The sequence below is a fragment of the Myodes glareolus genome, chromosome 5, assembly GCF_982192425.1.
Source record: "Myodes glareolus chromosome 5, mMyoGla1.1, whole genome shotgun sequence".
In the NCBI taxonomy this organism is placed as follows: domain Eukaryota; kingdom Metazoa; phylum Chordata; class Mammalia; order Rodentia; family Cricetidae; genus Myodes; species Myodes glareolus.
Genome location: NC_142030.1, coordinates 25,823,878 through 25,844,641, shown reverse-complemented (window position 1 = coordinate 25,844,641; position 20,764 = coordinate 25,823,878). Strand labels below are relative to the sequence as shown.

General features: G+C 45.0%; 1 protein-coding gene and 2 long non-coding RNA genes across 3 annotated transcripts in view; 1 reads left to right on the top strand and 2 right to left on the bottom strand.

The window, feature by feature from the left end:
* Positions 1 to 4,280, bottom strand: part of Dnah1 (dynein axonemal heavy chain 1) — a 59,272-nt gene extending 54,992 nt beyond the window's left edge. The window contains exons 1-4 of the mRNA XM_087906178.1: positions 3,958 to 4,280; positions 2,959 to 3,031; positions 1,095 to 1,269; positions 621 to 777 (exon numbers count right to left, since the gene is read on the bottom strand). Of these exons, the coding sequence (XP_087762304.1) occupies positions 621 to 777; positions 1,095 to 1,269; positions 2,959 to 3,031; positions 3,958 to 4,251 (699 nt within the window). The 5' untranslated portion in view covers positions 4,252 to 4,280. The remainder of the gene's footprint in view (positions 1 to 620; positions 778 to 1,094; positions 1,270 to 2,958; positions 3,032 to 3,957) is intronic.
* An 11,761-nt stretch (positions 4,281 to 16,041) lies between these two features.
* Positions 16,042 to 20,764, bottom strand: part of LOC146894853 (uncharacterized) — a 37,428-nt gene continuing 32,705 nt past the window's right edge. The window contains exon 4 of the long non-coding RNA XR_015001262.2: positions 16,042 to 16,829. This is a non-coding gene — a long non-coding RNA (uncharacterized LOC146894853). The remainder of the gene's footprint in view (positions 16,830 to 20,764) is intronic.
* LOC148122047 (uncharacterized) lies at positions 19,987 to 20,660 on the top strand. The gene is made up of 2 exons (XR_015737796.1): positions 19,987 to 20,259; positions 20,358 to 20,660. It is a non-coding gene; the product is annotated as an uncharacterized LOC148122047 (long non-coding RNA).

The window sequence follows — 20,764 nt, the reverse complement described above, 5'->3', positions numbered from 1 at the left end:
GGCCCAAGGGGACAGATAGCTCTGGGATTTCCTGAGAAATCCATGCTGATCAGAAACAACAGAGACTCGGTGCTATCAGAGGGTGACCTTGGTATAGTGACACTCATTTGGATTCAGCTCTGCTTCCCACAGGGCCTCCAAGCCAAGGGATACACAGGGCCACAGAGGAAGGGAGGAGAAGACATCAAGAGCCGGGGCCTGGCTATGCTCCCTCTTTCTCCTCCCCAGATTCAGTTTTCCTGTTTGTATCTTGAGAAAGTGGTACCAAATCCCTCCTACATCCTCCTCTCCCCATTTCGTAAGCTCCCATCATCAGGGGCTCTAGTCTAGGGGGTCAGGATCCTACTACATATTTCATCCTGGCTGCTTACAGATACCTGTGGCCAGGGCTGGGGTACAGAGCAGATACACAAGGGCTGTAAACAATTCCAGGGAAGAAGTGGGGGCTACTTCTGCTTCAACCCAGGATCTACAAACACCTGGGGTGAGTTGTGATTATTCCATTATGTGACAAATGGGTGCCTATGGCTGAAGTGGGAGTCCCCTTTGTCATGTGACTCCTTGAGCTTCCCCTGGGGTTCAGACCACCATCTCTCAGCAATCATGGCAGTGCAGCTCACCTTCAATGGGAGATATATGGGGAAGAGTGGGTCATGGCCCTGTTCGATGGTTTGTGGGTGCTGCAGGTCTGGATGTCTGGGCATGAGCTTGTTGGAGTCGATGCCCTCGTTGGCCAACAGTTGCTCAATGTTCAGGCGCAAGTATTGTTGTTTCCTCCTAGTCAGAGCAGGGAGAGTCATGGGATGGCATCTTATGAGGTAGCTTCAGTGATGTCAGTAAAGACCCAGGGCCCCAACTGTCCCTTCTAGCCTGCCCTGGCAGCCTCATTTCATTGACTTAATTGCTACCCTCCCAAATTCCACAGCAAGGAAAACCATTTGTTTCTATTAAAAAAAAAAAAAGAGTTGTTTGCACACTTACACATGCCCGCTGTGGGCTTGTCACCTCATGGTCTGCAGTGCCCCACCCCTCGAGCCGGGTGGATGCTGCCCCTCCCCCGGGGCAGGCTCCCCTCTGCAGCCCTCACGGCATACCTTTCGATCTCAGTCTTCCGAGGGCACTGGCCAGGCAGCACATGGAATGGGACCTGCACCTTGGGTTCATAGGCCTGGAGCGGGAAGTCTGTCTGCGTGTACTGCTGCGTGGTGGTGCCAATGTGCTGCTGCTCCACACGCTCCTGGAAGTCCTCAGGAATCTTGAATGAGTCAACTGTGGGTAGAAGAGACACGAGCAGCGAGGGTTCAGGCCAGGACTGACATCCTATAAGGCATGTCCTCAGACAGGATGCAGGGTGGCATGTCCTGCGATGTGTAGCGCTTAGGTTTGCCTGGTGCTTGGCAGGGTCAGGGAGAAATGAGAAACCGCGGGATGTTATGCCTGTCCAAGGTCAGCATTCCCTCTCAAGCTACCAATTATTCTGATACTGGGGACCAATGCTCAAGCTGCATCACTAGTGACAGTCATGGCTAAACAGGAAGATAAAGTGGGGTCCCTTCCTGCTACTCAATCCCAGACAGCCACGGTGTGTTACATGTCAGAGTCTGAACCCCACATGTTCTTTGGACTTGTTTCCAGGACTGAGGCATTTTGGATACTGTAGGAGTGGCCTCTATGGGACCCTTATGCCACCAAATGGTTGCTGCCCCTATTTAGACAATGACAGACAGAGGTGTCCATTCTAATTCTGGAAGAGGGAGACAGTGAGAAGAAGAAGTCATAGGTAGGTTTACCTATCATCCTAGCTGGCCAGGACAGGGGTATTCTGAAACACAGATGAACCAAGACCATATAGGTAAAGAAAGGGGGTGTGGGACTATGCTGTAGAACACCATGTGTTACTACTCTCCCCTATGTCCTGTGTGACCCTGTGATCCCCTCCTGGGACCCCACCTCCTCTCTGGAGTAAAAAAGCAGTTAGAGGCATGAGCTAATTTTAGGGGTATCCTTTGGAATGACACAGAAGCCTGGGCTAGTGTCTGAGATTTTGCTGAGGCCTCGGGTCACTGAATAGACTTCTATCAGTGCCTGACACCACCCTGGGGCCTGTTGGGATGTTTCTCTTTCTGTGAGCAGGCTGCTGAGCCACTGGCCTTCTCTATGGCCCACCTCTGCCATGGATGGCAGGGGCACCATTCATATCCTTTGCAGATCAAGACCCGGGTTCATCGCCGTTTCCTGAATCCTAAGTGCTTGTGAGACGGTCGAGAACAAGCTAGATCCTTGCACAAATACACATTATGTTCATGGTTGTGATATTTTCTGGGCCATTTTAAGGGGTTCACAGACTTGGGGACCGACAGAGCTATTTTGAACAGTGTTAGGAAGTAGCAAAGCCTTTCTTGAGGTAGACATAGGGATGGATGCCTGGGATCGCGGGGTATCTGGGTCTGATGGAAGGGGTATATTGTCTGTTGAAGAAGGAAAACAGTGGGGGCAAATCCCTTCTTATAACCTGGACTCTGCTAAGGCCATCTTCTCCCTGCTTCCAGGCATGCTCTGAGACTTGCCATGAAGTCCACAGACAGTTCTCTCTCCATTAGGAAAGATCTCTCGGGCATCTTCCTGTGCCAGGCTCCGTTTCAGATACAGTTCAAACATGATCTTGGCTTCCCGACAGTCATATTCTGAGGGATGAGGAAAACTCAAACCCTACTGAGCCTAGACCAGTAGAGAGAATTATGGCCCTCAGGAACCCAAGGCCAGGCTCTCCCTCAGCTCCTCCGAGGGTCAGGACAAAGCACTACTGTGAACTGGGTCTTTGCAAAGCTCCATAATTCACTAATATCACTTCACCCTTGAAGAAGCTAAGACCTTCTGCAGGAGGAGGCCATTTCCCCGAGGCCTGCGACAGTCTGAATGTCCATTAGCACTTATATGCCCAAACCTCTCAGTACTGACCTTTGGGGGTAAACTTGTCAAGGTCAGCTGTACGAATCAAATTCTGGGACATGTAGGGGCCACGACACACATTCTGAAACAAAGCACAAAACCTTGAGTGTGTACAAACATCCCACAGACAGTCAGGACCTAGGCATGATTCTAAGGCTGGGTGTTTCCCAACTGCCCACCAGAGAGCACCCCAGAAGTATGGGGGTGAGCTTATACACATTGTTCAAAGTCTATGGTGGATGACAGACTGAGGTCACCTGGGGCACCCTGGCTGCCCTGTTTGAGTCCAGCACAGTTTCCTTCCAGAGAACACCCCAGCATATGTCCAAAACCACAAAGCTAGGAGTTGTCTCTAGCTATTTCCTTTTCCAGGGGCTACTCTGGCACTACTGGTGAGCCGGGTCCTCGCTGCTTCTCCAGTCTTTCCCCTGCCTAAAATCTCCCTAAGGCTGCTTGGAACCTCCAGGGGTCTGGGAACCCTCTTCTAGCTTCCTTCCCACCTCCCTCCAGGCCCCAGCATCATCCCTTGATCTCTCTGTTTACATTCTACACGCACTTCTTTACCCAGGCTGTGCCTTCTTTCGGGATCCCAGGGTCTTCCAACCTGTATTTCTCCCTGTTTGACATGTTCTTCAGCCCCTATCTTATCCAGCAAGTAAATTGCTAGCTTTTAGATCTCAGCAGAATGCTGCCTCGTCCATACACCCCTTCTTAATCAGAGCTGATACTGGGGGACTTCCGAAGGCCATCACAGTGGGGATGTCAATGTCTTATCTTTACTCTGTCTCCAGTGCTCAGTCCTGGGTCTGGCGCATAGGAAGACAAATAGTTACCTGAAGCATGGATGAGCTAGGTGGGTGGTAGGGCAAATGGATGATGGACAGATACATAGGTACAGTCAGGTAGTTAAGTGGACCAATGGATTGACACTGAGCGGGACAAAAAGATGGGTGAATGGGACCCACCTGGAAGGGATTAAAGCTGGCAAGGGACATCTGCCACACTCACCCCAAGGTGGTCTAAGGTTCCAGGACTGAGGATGTCAGAGTAGAACCCACGCTGCTTCATTAGGGGGTACTTCTTATCAGTGCCTGTCAGAGGTGACTTCCGGAGCTGCCCTAAATCTGAGAGGACTAAAGGTGGGGGTTTGGGGTCAGGAATGGAAGATGTTCTTTCTAAACGATGAGATGATTCTTGGAGTATCTTCTCCAGGTTACATTCTGGTTTTCCACGAACCGGTACTGGGCAGCACCCTGAGCCCTGAGAGCTCCTTCCTGGCTCATCTCTATCACACCGTTCCATGCTGTTCTTCAGAGAGCTGTCCCGGCCAGAGTGCCTACGAAAAGATAAGCATCGTTCACACTTTGATAACCTATGTCTCAGCCCAGGCAACACTGTGATTCATGGGTTGACAGACTGCCTCTCTACATCAAGTCCAAGTCTACTACCCATGGCTATCAGAAGAGGACAATGCCAAGAGTCCCGCAGGTGACAATGGCCTTCCTGGAGAATCAAGGGTTGAGGGAAGGAAACTGTAGATGCCTCCAGCTCTGTGCCTCCTGACCTTCCCACTTTTTCGCTTCTTTTAGTTAGCAAGGCCTGGCTTCTCTGCTGTAGGAGGTGAAGGGGGGAGGCCCAGAGCTCACTCACTCCATGAGTTTCCCCCCAGAAGGCTTTCAATACAGTGAAAAGTAGTCTCAGTACCCTAGCCCAGACCTACTGGACTAGTCTCCTCCTCTTCCCTGTAGGCACAAGGCCACCACGCCCACCCACACCCATGCTTGCCCAGTTCATTTTCCCCATATCCCAGGGGTCAGAAGATGCAATGATCTTGCCAATATGATGAGAAATTTGACCATCATGGGCCCACAGATCTTCCTATAAGCCTTCCTGCCTTCACAGAGGAGTAGCAGGTGCCTCTGGGCTATGGGCACACCCACCACCTTGAGGACAAGGGTTTTCAGGGTGATTATTCAAGCCCTTCCTATACCACAGCTACCTTTTAATTACCTCAAATCATTATCACCAGGGGAAATCCTTAAGCAGGAGAATGTTACAGTAAGTTAGATAAACGTGTAGGGAAGAAGAGGTTTTCATGTAAGGGTACAGAGATAAAAGGAGGTCTAACAAAAATCAGTGAAAAAATATTATGTGTGTTTTGCATGAATGTGTGTGCACATGTGCCTGGGTGTACTCACCTGTGTGTGCACATGTGGAGGACAGGGGCTTAATTCAGCTATATTCCTCCAGGCATTTTCACATGTTTATACATGTACTCAGTGTGTGTGTGTCGTGCCACAGCCTGTGTGTGGAGGTCAGAGGACAGCTTTTGGGAGTCATTTTTGTCCTTCCACCATGTAGGTTCTGGGGATTGAACTCAGGTCATCAGTTTCGGTGACAAACACTTGCTAAGGCATTTTATAGGCCATATTATTATTATTATTATTATTATTATTATTATTGACTTTTCAAAACAGGGTTTCTTTTGTGTAACTTTAGAGCCTGTCCTGGAACTAGCTCTTGCAGACCAGGCTGGCCTCAAACTCACAGAGATCCACCTGCCTCTGCCACCCCAGCGCTGGGATTAAAGATGTGCGCCACCACCGCCGGCCCAAATTATTATTTTTTAGACAAGGTCTCTCATGAAACCTCGAGGACACCAGTTCAGCTAGGCTAGCAGGTCAGTGAGCTCCCAGAATCCACCTGTCTCTACTACCTGCTAGTGCTGGACTTACGAGTATGTGTCGTCGCACCTGGCTTTCCCATGCGTTCTCGGGATCCGAACTCGGGTCCTCAGGCCTGTGCCACAAGCACTTTACCCCCGAGCCATCTCCCCAGCACAAAAGAAGACATCTTAACAAAAGCCAGAGCTGGCAAGCCCTCATCGCATTTCCTCAGCTCCTCTAAACACAGGGATGTTTTGGGAGTCTTCCATTCTCAGTGGGACTGGCTGGCATCTCCTTATACACGGTAGCAGAGGGTCTCATCTACACTACCATGGGGAGCGGGATGGGACTATACGGACCAAAGTTGCACAGCAGCCCAGAAGACAATTACATTAGCTGAGCACTTCCTAAGCAGAAGATGGTGAGCTGGAAGGCCATTTGAAGGACAAATAAAGGCAGGTGGGACTCTGGTAGAAGCCCCAGATACCCAGTGTGAAGGCTCACCATCTTCTAAGTAGGTAAACCTGGCAGGCCTCCCTATGGGGAACTCTACCTGAACCTATTTCTGGTGACCAGATGCCTCCTAGGGCAGATACTAAAGATCATACCTTTAAAGTGTGGCCTACCTGTGTAACACTCACTGCCCTTTTCAGGACAACAGAGTGGACAAGAAGACTCACTGAGCACTAGCTTCCTCATTCTGCAAACCCACAGACATCATCTTTGAACAAAATCGTCAAATAGACAGCTGGTCTTGGAGAGGCCAGGGTCCCATCTCTGCGGAAATCATTCTGTCCTTGGGGTCTCTATCCAGCATATTCAACATGCCTGACCCGCTTTACTGGGGCATGGGGATTAGCACACACATGACGGCCCGGGAAACTGCGGTGTGCCAGGAGCTCAGGAGTCTGACTGAGTTGATTTACTGTCCCTGTTCTGTAAGCTGTTTTTCTCTGAGGAGGCTGCAGAAGGGGAGTGCATTGTTGATAGTGGAGGGAATTCATCAAGACATAGCCCAAGAAAGGGGGATGGGAGGTGGGCTGTAGACTCAGAATCCCATCTCCCTCTGCTTTCCAACCCATCACAACAAATCCCTTCCAGTCCTGTCCCAGCCTGGGGATCTTATACCAACCCAGTGTGTACAGGAGTTTTAACAGACAGACAAACTTTGGTCTTCTTTCCACAGCTCCGCGGGTGACAGTGGCCTCTACCTGGGAATGAATGTGGCAGCAAGAGAGAGCATGTGCCTCACAGTGAGGCCTCCAGTGTTGTCATCCTGGGAACTCCTTTCCCTCCCTTTCCTTGTGTGGGGAAACAAGGAAATAAGGTGGCAAGGTTTGGTCCTGGCAGGCCCAGAACTAGGGATGGTTGCAGAGTCATTTCATACAAGATCCCATTTAAACTTATGTGGAAATCGAGACTACTTTCATTTTTTCAGAGATGTGAAAATGAGCCCTCAAAAGGTTGCAGGACCTGGCCGAGGTTTCACGGCCAGCAAGAGGCACCCACACGCTCAACCATTTGGTTGAATGCATACAGATAAATGGAGGTGCGGCTGGGAAGGGAGGTATGTGGTCCTCATAACGGCCACTACCTGAGTACTATCAACAGTTACAAACAAGGAAACTCGGGTCCAGAGAAGTGTCTGGAGAAATCTGAGGTGCGTTCAAAATAGGTGCCCCCGGGAGGACCCGAGCAGGAGGGCTTCTGAGTCACCCATCCCCTGACTCAAAAAGAACCCTGCACTTCTACCGCTTTGAACATTCTCTGAAGGATCTTGGGAGTCTCTGCCTCTGCTGAGAACGCTGGGCACACAGCACAGTAGGTGGTCAGCTCTCACAGGCTTGGGATTTTCTTCATCCTTCTGATGTGTCCGGCAGAGGAAAACTAGCTCTGTGCCCACAGTTTCTTGTACCATTGGCCATAGTCAGAAATTATATGGTTCTGTGCTTTCTCATGCCTGTCGAATGGATAATCAAGTAACATTGATCTCTGCAAACAGGGTGCTTACCCTGAGATTGTCACTGGCTTGGTATGCAGTACATCCCCAGAATGCACTTGCTGAATTATTGTGCAAACCAATAAATAACTGAATGGGGTTTGTAAAGGAAGGAATAGAGTCGATCTCTACAAGAATTCTGTGGTCAGATAAGGAGAGAGAATGGTGTCTTTTGAGGCCCAGAATCTTGGCTCCTTCCTTGCAGGGATCCTAGCAGGAGCCTGCCACAGGGAGGAGGGCATTGAGTCACACTCCCTTCACAGGGGTGGGATCCACACCCCAAACGGTGTGCTATGTACAGGATTTAACAGTAAGTCTGGTTACGGTGCCATCTCCCATATCCTGTTGCCTCAGCCCTGACCCGCAAAGGCTCGGTAGGGGACCCACACTTGAGGGAGGGAACGGTGATCTTAAGTGGGCAAAGGTGCCTTCTCCGTTTCCACTCACTTGTGTGCCTTTTTGAATTTTCCCCGACCCAATCATCCCGCCGCCTCACGAACCTACCGGCTCCCCTACACAGCAAAGTCGTCGGTCCTTCCCTGTCTCTAGGCAGGGACGCTGGGCCCGTTGCGAGGGGGCGGGACCATCCGGCCCCGCGGAGCGGGAGCTTCCGGCTACGAAGTTTTCACCAGAGAGAAGTTTGATTCTTCAAGGCTAGTCACATCAGAGACCATTTACACTACGCCGAGCTGGAGGTGGGCATCTAGTTCTCAAATTCAGACTCCGTCCCCTACTTCCCCCTTTAGGGCCAAATGCAGCGTGGAAACTTTGAATAATGATTAGCGAAATGGGGGTGAAAACGCACAGCAGGTAGAGGCAAGTTCATCCTCAAACACATAGCAAGTTTGGTATCAACCTGGGCTATCCGAAACCTTGTTACAAAGCCATTGGGGCTGCAGATATACTCAGATGGTAGAGTGTTGGCCTGTCTGCAGACTAGTGGTGCACATCTGTTATCCCCGCAGTGGGGAGGTGGAGGCTAGAGGACCAGAAGTTCAAGGTCATTCCCGGCTGTGGACGCAAGAGACCACATCTCAAACAACAACAACAAAAATAAAATGCCATCAACAATAACCAACTAAATATCAACGAAAAGGATGTGAGATTATAAATTGGATTTTGGCGTTCAAGCCATAGCTTCAGACAGATGGTCACAGGGCACTCTGCACTCAGCACTGGTTCTGGGTCTCTGGAGGCTCAGCTGGTCACCTCCCTCCTCTGACCCCATTCCCAGCCCCAGCTCACTACTGCATCTGCCTCCTGTGGCTAGGCAGTAGCTGCACTTGCCTCACCCTACCTGATAGTAGTGTCACTGTCTAGTGTCTGCATTGGCTTCAAACTGTGCATGGGTTCAGATTGTTCCCTGAACTGTCCTGAATATTGAATAGTTTTTGTTTGTTTCAGAAAAGGTCTCACTTTGTAGCTCTGGCTGGCTTGGAACTCACTACCTAGACCAGGCTGGATCCACCTGCCTCTGCCTCCCAAGTGCTGGGATTAAAGGTGTGCACAATTGTGGTCACAGGTTTCTTTTTCCCCACTCTGCAGTGGCATTTCAATCGTATTTTAATAAATAAAGCCTGCCTGAAGATCTGAGAGTAAAACAGCCACACTGATCAGCCTTACAGACCAGGCAATGGTAACACACACCTTTGATCCCAGGAGCCACACTAGTTGCCATAGAAAACGGGCAGTACATGCCTTTAATCATGATGGTGCATGCCTTAAATCCCAGCACTAGAGAGGACTGTAAAACAGGAGGAGGAAACAACTCTCAACACACAGTCTCATTCTAAGATTCCTGGAGGCAGTATATTGTATACAAATTATGTTTATTGATACAAATTTGAGATTAATTTTATTAAGACATACTGTACATACTTTTCTAATTTTGTTCAAAGTATTGTACCTATACAACTCATTTAACAATGTAATACAAATTTCTAGTCCTTGAAAATTATTATTACCAACTGTTTAGGATAATAAGGAAATATAGGTTAGTAGTTAATCACCTAGTATAAGTGAACTTGTAGTCACATTAGGTATGTTTTCAAGGTCAAACAAAGATATATTTTAGATAGACAGGTCATCTTCAAACACTTCAAAGATCTACAGAAAGAAATCCCTCCACTTTTTTTGAGGTGAGTCTCACTGTGTGGCCCTGACTGACTCAGAACTCACGAAGATCTGCAGGCCTCTGCCTGCCCATTGCTGGAGTTAAAGCTAATGTGCCTTCATACCTGGTGATTTGTTTTATTTAATGTGACAGTAGTTATTGTGATATATGGGGGATTGTCATTGTTTTTTTCTTTTTAATGGCATTAAAAAGATTTATTTATTTTTTATTTTATGTGTATGAGCATTTAGCCTACATGTATGTATGTACAATATGTGGGTGCCTATTGTCTATGGAGGCCAGAAGAAGGTGCTGGAACCACTGAACCTGGAATTACAGCCAGTTATGAGCTGCCTGGGTGCTGGAAACCGACTCCTCCAGTCTTCTATAAGAGTAGCAAGGACTCAAGCTCTGAGCCATCTCTCCAGCCCTATGTCCTTGTCTTACTGTGGCCTCCATTGCAAAAGTAACATCAAGTCTGCTGAGGTTTCCTTTCCAGTGATTCAGTAAAAATTATTTGCAGACAAGCATAGGCACCAAGAGAAGGAAGAGCTAACCGGGGAACTGGAAGGCTGCTGCCATCCACTGCACCAGTCCTCTGGCTTTTATCCTGTACAGGGAAGAGGTAGACTGTAGCCAAAAGAAAAGAAAAAAGGTCCCCATCTCATTTGGGAACTCTTTCCCAGAGCCTTCCAGTAATGATCCCATTTCATAGGTAGGAAAACTGAGGTCACTGAGATATACTAATATTAAAGGAGGTAGCAGGGTCTGGTGATTATTATTGTATGGATCTTATTTATTGTATTAGTATTTCTGGCTTGTTGCCAGGCCTGCTGTGGATACTAAGTGCCTGGAATTAAACTGATCCCAGTCTGGGCTGTATAATGTGAATGAATGGGCCAGAGAAACAAGAGTAGGAGGAAGCTTAAGGCAGAGAGAAGCTTTGCTTGGGGACAGAGGTCTGCCTTTGCAGAGGCTCACACCTTGCCTTCAGAGCATCTCTCTCTGGCACCTCCTCTTGGCCAGCTGCCATCACCCATCAGACTTGGATGCTGGAGCAACCTCTTCTGAGTCCATGGCTCGTTTTCTTGGTTTGTGGACATTCTTATAATCACGCAGTGTCTGCTACTTCAAAGAAAAGCAGGAGTCTGAAGGAAACTAGAGACAGAAGTCTAAGGCTTCCTCCTCTTACTCCCTGGTCCCCATCATCAGCCAACTAGCAGCTGTCTAGCCCAGCAGCTCTGTCCAGCATTCTCCTATTTCGGAGCAGCACATTCATTTCTTTGATAAAAGTTTAGACAAATTAATTTTCCTTTTACTCAATTTGTCACTTGACAGAAAAAACAGTGAAAACCCAGTGCTGGGGAGGAAGCATCTAGGAATCGAAGGTTGGGGACCATGATGGAACAGATTTTACCCACCTCAGCCCCAGCCCATGTTGCTCCATGCTTTGCCCTGTGGTACTGTGGGCTGGAACTCCTCCTTCTTGGACTTCCTTTCTATCTCAGACCATTCCACCTGGGGAAGCCATCTCCTAGTGTGTAGAGGACACAAGGTCCTTGTACTCACAGATAAGCAGTAGGAAAACCAGGAATGTTGGGCCCACAGGGTTGTCTCTTCAAAGGGAGCGAAACATGACCTGTTTTCACCCAGAAGATTGGGAACAGAGGTCGTCAATAGCCTGGGGACCTTTGCGTTATCTGTGTGACTGAGACCACAGTAGATCCTCCTTCCCCCAGACCCTTCAAATGTCATGTGTAGTCAATATATCGAACCCATCTTCATGGAAGATGCCACAAAAGAGTTTTGATGTAGCCGGGCCTTAAGCTTTATTGTGCACATAAGAGTGAATTAATTATCATCAGGAAAGTTTTTCCTTCCAGATTTTCCATGCTTAAATATGCCTGAAATAAACTACCTAGTGTCAGACTCTTGAAGTTTGAACAAACACTGGCTACTGAGTCATGCTGAACCAGACTTTCTTCTTTCCTTGTGTGTATTGTTACTCTTGCGGGTGTAGTGTTTGCAGAGACCCCCACATCGCTGTCTCAGCCTGCAGAGCACACACATACATTCTCCTCAGTACTATTTGGTAGGTGATCATACAGTGATGTGTCTCTAGCTGTGTCCCGAGTCCATCCTCATGTCCTCCCTTCTGGAATGCTTCCCTCTCACCCAAGAGTCAAGACCATTCTTGGAAGAGGGTCCAAGATTCTGAGCCCCTGTTCTCTGGGAGCGGCAGATAGGAGAGTCTCCCCTGTTTACTACCTGTCCAGGCTGAAGCTCCAGATGATAGGCCTGAGAACATGACGCCTTCCACAGGGCATTTCCAGCAGACACCTAAAGAAGTGCATAGGAAATGGTTTAGCACAGTCAGGTCCTGTTCTACACAGATGGGCTCATATGGAGTGGGGTGGAATTCATCGCCCCCACTGAGTGGAGGATGAAGCCTGCCCAGTGAGCCACCAGAAACCCGCGAGCCTCCTGCACCATCCCTGGAGCTTGAGTGGGGAAAGGTGAGCTGATGGCCTGTTTGTTTCTCAAAGTGGATAGTTCTGGAAAGGGGGAAGTGGAAGGGCTCCCGTGAGATTCAGCAGACTCAGGTTTCCTGGAAGTTTGGGTGGGGACCCTTGGTAGGTCACAGACCCATCCATTCTGTTGAAATGTCGCTTAGTGGCTGTCCGTCAAGTTCTTTGGAGCCGAGAAGAACTAAGACGTGCTTAGAGCCTTAATAAACTCTGTCCTCCTTAGGTTGCCCTTGGTCATGGTCTTTTATCACAGCAGCAGAAAAGGAACTAATACAACCCAAAAGTAATATGATTTTTTTTTACATCACTTTTTTAAAACGTCACTTCTGGTACTACTAGATGGCTCAGTGGTTAAGAGAGCTCACTGCTCCCCCAGAGGACCTGGGTTCAATCTCCAGCACTCACGCAGCAGCTCACAACCATCTGTAACTCGAGTACCAGGGGACCTCTTCTGACCTCTGCAGGCGCACACTTGGTGCATAGAAGTCCATGCAGGCAAAACACCTATATACCTAAAAATAAATCTTTCAACAAAACAAAACCAAAACCACACTTACTTCAAAGAGAGAAAAGACCTCCTCAGTTCTTAAAAAACGCTCCTAAATTATAATAAATCCCCTTAGAAACCATTAGGAAGTGGTGAAAGTTGAGTCACATGCTGTAGTAGTGTTAATTGTCAATCTTACCAAAGGAGCCTCCCAAGGAGTTGGGCTTCTGGGCATGCTTGTGGGGGGTTATCCTAGTTATGCTAAAGCAGGAAGCCCTGGTCAACCAGGGGTGGCACCATTCCTGGCCCGGGTGGACTGTATAAACAGATGGAGAGACCCAAGCATGCATGTGTGCATTGCTCTCTGCCTTTTGAGTATGGGTGCAAAAGGAGTAGCCCTGGCTTCTGGGAATCCTCTGCCAGTATGAACTGTAACCTAGAGCGGTGACTGAACAAACCCAGGAGTATTTTATCACGGCAGCAGGTAAACTAAGATGAGTGATTCAAGTATGTTGCCTGGAGTTTTCATTTTAACTCTTCACACATTTTAAAAGCCCTTAGAGGTGTAGCCAAGGAGGGCTGCTGAAAATGCACACTTCGCGGTACTGTAAAGACCTGTGCAGCGAAGGAATCTGGTGCTCTCACTGCCGCATCCTGGTAAAGGGAAGGAAGGGCACAGGCTCAGAGGTGATACTTCTGGGGTAGTGTGAGAAAGCCAGAGAGATGCACGTTTTCCTCCAAGGACTGGAGGATCTACGTTGAAACCAAAATCCTGACCTGGAAGGATTTCACAGTAGAGTTAGCCTGGGCAGGGAGCCACGGGAGCCCTGACAGGGCAAGGGGCAGACATCCCTGGGCAGCAATTTGCATATTTTTAGTGGGTTTGGTATAGTCCTCCAAAGTTGAATTCTTCACTCTAGTAGCCCTGGTCTGTATGTCCTCACTTGCTCCCACAGAGAGAACTCGTAAGACATATCCTGACGCATATTCTCTACCATGCTTCTTTACTTCTGGGTCTTGGGACTTTTTGAGTGTTTGAGAAGGCGGAGGTTTATTTGGTTGGTTTTATTTTGAGACCCTGCTTGTTTTGAGTGTTTGTTTTCAATATGACTTTGTTGTTGTAAGTCATACAGTGTGGACCCAGAAAAAGTAGGCACTAATTAATATTGAACGACAAGCTTCCTGGTATATGTTTAACTACTCACAAGCCATAAGGTTATGGCTGAGAGAGAAAACAACTCCCTCAGCCAGAATAGGAAACAGCCACAAACCAACTATTTGGTCAGTATGTAGGGCTAAATTAAATTGACTTCATTATTTTTATATGATGTATTTTTAGTATAATTGGGAAAAGGAATCAATGTTTATTTTTCTAGTGCCAGGTAATGCCTAAATTGTCCTATATGAAGCATGAAATTTATTAATCATAAAGATTAGCCCCTGAAGTACAATTAATAAAAACTCAGAGAGAGAAATTGGGGTTTAACCTGAAGCAACAGCAAAGCAGCCAGTCACTGGCTCTTACCTTGACTCCAGTTCAAAAATGTTAATCCTGCCTCTAGGAATCTCAGAATGAGACTGTGTTTGGAGCTGTTTCCTCCTATTTTATAATCTTCTCTAGTTCTGGGATTAAATGTGTGCGCCATTGGGATTAAAAACATGTACTGCCCGGTTTCTATGGCAACTAGTGTGGCTACGGGGATTAAATGTGTGGCTTAATGTAAATTTCTAGTCCTTGAAAATTACTATTTGCACTGCCTGTCCATTGGGGGTGCTTTACTTTTCTGATCCTCAGGCAAGTTTTATTTATTAAAATACAAGTAAAATACCACTACATTTCTCCTTTTTGTCTAAAATAAAAAGGAAAGCTATAACTAATATAAGAAAAACTATATATGATAAGTACAATAACTATACACAATATATACAGGCAATAAGTATATCAACAATGTCTAGTCCACTTGCATTTGACAAATTTAGAGAAAATACTTTACATCTATCCTATCTTGGTGAGTCTAAAATTTTGTTCCCAATTTACTTTCTACAACTTGCATTACCACCCAAAACTATCTTTTGATATCTCTCAACCTTATAAACTTTTAAACATTTCTTTAGTGAATTTCTTTTCTGAGTCTCATAAACAAGGAAGACTATAACTATAACTATCTAGTCTTCTCAGAGACCCAAGAAGGAAATAATATCAACTGAGTAAGCAAGAAGTCTAAGCAAGCAACTTTCAAAAAATGTGAAAAATGACAGAAACAGCTGACTGCCTGGACAGTTACCCAAAGTTTCTCTGCAATGTTGGGGCATCCATCTCTGGCCTACAGGCTTAGCCTATCTGACAGACTTCTGTGAATCAGGATATTTTGTATCCTGCTTGTCTAATTAGGACGGCATACTATCAGCAGTCAAGGCAAGGGCATTTTTTTTGCCCAGTGGCTTACATTTGCCACAAAGAAAGTAAACTCCTTGTGGAGTTTCTTTGATGCCCATTGTCTTCTCTGAAGTAGATTGGTGCTGCCAGAAGCAGACATGTCTCATTGTCATGTAAAGAAGAACCTAGGTTATTAAAACATCTCACATGCCATATTCTGTAGATCTGTGAAGTGTTTGAAGATGACCTATCTAAAATACACATTTATTTGACCTTGAACACATACCTACTGTGACTACAGGTTCGATTATAATAGGTGACTGATTACTAACCTTACTTACCTGTTTTAGCAAGTTCTCTCTTACTTCTGCTCTGTGTAGGTCAGGCTAGCTGGTTCCGGAGCCCTCAGACATGCCACTGTAACCGGCACCCTTCTCACCGTGGCAGTGCTAGGATTACATGTGTGCGGCACTATACTCTGCTTTTTGTGCTTTTGGGAAATTGAATTCAGGTTGTCAGGTCTGGGTGGCATTTACCCACTGTGCCAACCCACTGGCCCATATGTGTGCATTTTCTGTTGACAGTTCAGAATAAGAATGAAAGGAAAAAAACAAGAATGGCAACTCTTATGTGGAAACGAAACTTTTTCAAGGCCAGGGATCACGTGGGAAAATGCACGTGTCCTTGAAAATTTGCCTCATCTTGCTGTCTTTCTCTGTGAAGACAAATGTTTAGTAGCGTGCTACAGTGAGCGGGAGAACTGACATCTTTTAGTTGGAACTTAGGATCTCATGCTTTTTAGCACTGCAAGTTTCATGTAGAAGTCTTGCACTGGTTTGGTCTTGAGTGTCTTTGGCAGTAGAAATATAGTATCTTTTTTAAACAGATGAATTTTGTGTTGTGTGTGTGTGTGTGTGTGTGTGTGTGTGCAGAACTCACACACAGAAGCCAGAAGAAGGTGTCAGATCCCCTGGAACTAGAGTTATGAGTCAATCTATGTGGCTGCTGGAATTGAGCTCCTGTAATCAGAGAGAGTGGCGAGTGTTCTTAAGAGACATGCCATTTCTCTCTAGCCCTGATGTTTCTTTTATTTCAGCCTCATAATTCATTTCTTTGCAGTATGCAAACCACGGACTTTTTGATTTACTAGAGTTTGACAGGTGCCTAACACCTCATTTCCAATTAGTTATCTTTTCAGTTTATGCCATCATTCGTTTATCAAACATGTTGGTTCCTTCATTCACTTGTAATTACTCCCATAGTGTTGTTGTTATTATTACCTCTCTGTGTTGTTATAAACCCTTCATGTGCGTCAAAAGCATGTGCATTTTCTGGTTTACTATTTTTATAGCCTTTTTTCCCCACTTAAACCTTAGGAGATGATTGTTAAGTCTCTTTCTGGGATTGATGACCTAAAGGAGGTGCAAGGACATGTTCAAGGTTGGGTTTTGTTTGGAGAATATTGGCAATACTTCAGAGGCAGGTCTGCCAGGAGCATCTTTTCCAGTGCAATGAGACATATTACTTTTACAATTACTTCTGTGCTTCCTTGATAGCCATCGGTAGTGACTCTTCTTCAGGACAAACACTTTCAGGACCTTCACAAACCATCTCCTTTGCATCTCTTCCGAGGACTTCCTTGAGTTGTGCATGGTTTGAATGGGCTTTGCTCGTTCAGTATTTCTGCGCTTGTTTTCATAGGTGGTCATTCTGAACACAGAGAGGCATATTCTCAATTATCTTTCTCATTTATTTCTGATTCCAGACATTTTCTGCAAATGGAAAGGTAAAGGACTAATTTGGTCAATCTTATACTGAGATCATTTTTGTTTTGGGGTGTTTGTTTTCCAAATTATTTTGTCCTTACATATTATAGGGAATAGGCATGGGAACAGTAGAAAATAATTAATATTTAACAGTTAACTTTCTTTATATATGCTTAGCTACTCACAAATTGTAAACATAAAGTCCAGAGAAGTGGCTCAGAGGTTAAGAGCATGTACTGCTCTTGCAGAGAACCCGAGTTCAGTTCCCCAGCACTCATGTTGGGTGGCTTACAATTGCTCATCATCTTCAGCTCCAGGGTATCCAATGCCCTCTTCTGGCCTCTGCAGACACCTGCACTCTTATGCAAATACTCCCCCCCCCACACATACACTACTAGAAGATAGGGAAATAATACAGCAAATACTTGTGTTTGTATATTGACAATAACACTTATTTTTATTATGCCCTCATTATGTTTTGTAAGCCCTACAAAGCCCTGTTGGTTTCATCGCCATAAAACAGGTAGTTGGGTTAAGTTAGCCATCACTGTCTATCCAACTGAAAGATATGTTTGTGGCAGAGAGACAAACAGTGTGCCTTCAGTTTTCTCCTTGGAAGAAGAGTTGGTAATCAGGATTCTGGATAGTCATGTACAGCTGGAGAAGACAGATGCAATAAAATAGGAGATGAAGCTAATGTGTTCCAGAAGTTTTCATTTAAAATCCTAACCCAGGATCACAGTTGGAGGATGTTAGGAATGTTTTGCAAACTCTTTTCCTATTTATGACTGCTTTCTTGATAGAACTCATCTGGACTTACACATCCTGAACATTAGCAACTATAAATGCAAGTGATACTTTGGAAGATTCAATAGCTATCACTACTACAGTTATTCACATCGTAGTATGTGTGAAACTTTTGTCCTTTCCTTTATTCCCACACAACACTGAAATGCTTCTTGTAATTTACACAAACACTTTCTCTAGGACTCCAGACAAGCAGGTTTCCTAAGCTCTAGCAGCTTCTGATGATGAAGAAGCTTTAATATGAGTATGTAAGTAGCTAACTAAAAAACTTCTGATATTTGAAGTGTTAGAATGGAATATGAGTGGATATTTTTAAAAAGCAAAATACAAAAATTATCAGAAATTAAAATGTTACTCTGTGTTCTTTGATGTGGGAAGTCCTTCTGATTACGTGTTGTTTTCATTGGTTAATGAATAAAGAAACTGCTTTGGCCTGTGATAGGGCAGAATAGAACTAGGTGGAAAAACTAAACGGAATGCTGGGAGAAAGAAGGCAGAGTCAGAGAGAAGCCATGTAGCACCACCAGGGACAGACACCAGACAGAACTTTGCCCGGTAAGCCACAGCCATGTGGCAATACACAGATTAATAGAAATGGGTTAATTTAAGATATAAGAGTAAGACAGAAATATACTCAAGCTATTGGCCAAACACTATTGCAAATAATATAGTTTCTGTGTGATTATTTCGAGTCTGGGCAGCCAGGAATGAACAAGTGGCTCCTGCTTACAATTCTTTGGATCTCTACTTCTAGGATTGATTGTTAATTTTGGCAAACTGTGCTTTAACTAGACAAAGAGTTTTAAACATACTATGACTGAAGTCAATAGAAAACATGGTGGGTACAAGCTCTTTGTAATATGAAGTTTAATAAACAGATTACAAATGTCTAAATTTCCACAAGTTATTGTTAGTCAAAACGCAGAAGCAAAGACAGAAATAGAGGAGATACTCTCATTTATGGTCATAAAACAGGAGTGTATGAGAGAAGAGAAAACCTACCTGCATTTATACTGAAGGTAAAGGCACCTGGAAGAGTCCCAGGAACACTGAAATGGCTAGCTGGACCAATTAAAATGTATTTAAGTGTTTGATCACAGTCATGCTTGGAAATCGTTCTGATGTACACTCATTCCTGCAAACAATCCTTAGTCAAATATCAAACATGGAAGAACTGCACGCAATCGTCCACTCACTATGTATCTCCACTCCATTTGTGATGGAGGAGGGTTATCTGTCTATGTGTTACTTTTATTGGTTAATAAAGAAACTGCCTTGGTCTGATAGGTCAAAACATAGGTAGGCGGAATAGACAGAACAGAATGCTGGGAAAAAAGGAAGTGAGGCAGTCGCCATGCTTCTCCTGCCCAAGATAGACACGGGTTAGAATCCTCCCGGTAATCCACCACCTCGTGGTGACATACAGATTATTAGAAATGGGTTGAATCAATATGTGAGAGTTAGCCAATAAGATGCTACAGATAGTGGGCCAGGCAGTGTTTAAATGAGTACAGTTTCCGTGTAATTATTTCGGGTAAAGCTAGCAGGGCGGGCGATGGGAAGCGACCCGCTGCTCCTTTTACAGAGTACAGATAGTTATAGATTAGATTAAAAGAAATATAGAAAAATAAGTCACGTAAAAATGGAAAATTCACAGAGAATTTGGATTCTGTATATTGTGTTTTCTTTAAAATTTTTGACTGTGAAGGAGCTAAGTACAGAGAGACATTTCATTATATGGACTGCCAAGTTAAACCAGAATGGATATAAGGATATTATGACTTCAGAATTTGGATCTAAGGATATGATACTTTGGAAAGGAGATTCTTCTTTTGTTTTCACAGAGGATGAGGCCCTATGGATTGCTTCTATCCCAATATGGTATGATAGACCACATCCTCCTGAAAGGTTGCTGTAAACACCCTCAAGAAATTACTTTGCTCAACTGCGGACTGAGATAAATCTCGCACTCAGGTTATAACATGGAAGACCTGAATAACAGTGCCCCCATTCAACACGAAGCAGTTTGGAGAGAAATAACTGTGCCCATATTCCCAGATATTGTTTATAAATGTTCTTTTACATTTAAAGGAGGATATGATAGAGATATGAGTAATTTGCATTGGTATGGATTTTAGGGTCAATTTTGTTATATGTATATGTATTTCTGATCTTGATTAAGGTGTTGTAATTATGTAGTTCATTTAAAAATGTATGTAAATTAGGAAGTATAGGTTGTTAATGTATAATCATCGATAATAGTCAAGCTTGTAGTCATATTAGATTTTCTAGATATATAGAGATATATTTCAGTTAGATAGGCATTCTTCATATCTTTCAAAGACTACAGAATATGGCATTTAATTTTTTAATAGCTTAGGGCTTTTCATGACAATGAGACACGTCTGCTCCTGGCAGCACCGGCTACTTCAAGAGGAAGATGGGCATTGAAGAGGCTCCTTATGGAGTTTGATAGCCATTTGGGCAAGAAACTGCTCTTGCCTGGACTGATGCATAAACTGGACACAAAGAACCCACATAGAGAGGACTGCTAAACTTGCCTAAAGGTGAGATGGTCTTTTGGGGTTCCTGATTCGTGAAAGAGTCTATGAGACATTCTACAGGACACAGCAGATAGTGACTGAACTGTCTTTAAAATTTTCAGCTTCATGGAAAAATCTGCTGGATACTATGGGGCTGAAGGCTGAAGATGGATGCCCCAATGGTACAGAGGAACTTTGGGTGACTGTACAGGCAGTGAGATGTCTCTGTCACTTCTAGAATTTGGAAGTTGCTTATTTCTTCTTTACTTAGGTAATATTATATCCTTCTGGAGTCTTTGATGGAGTTAAAGAATGGTTAGTTATAGTTTTCCTTAGTTATGATAAAAGATAAAGAAGATATAAATATTGTAACTGTAATTCTTGCTTAATAACTGTTTTATTATATACAATTTTACTATGTTAAAGTTAAAGCCTTTCTTTTTTGTTTAAACAGAAAAAGGGGAAATGGTGGAGGAGGGTTATCTGTCTACATTCGCTTATTCAGCCACCGCTACCCGCAAGGACTTAC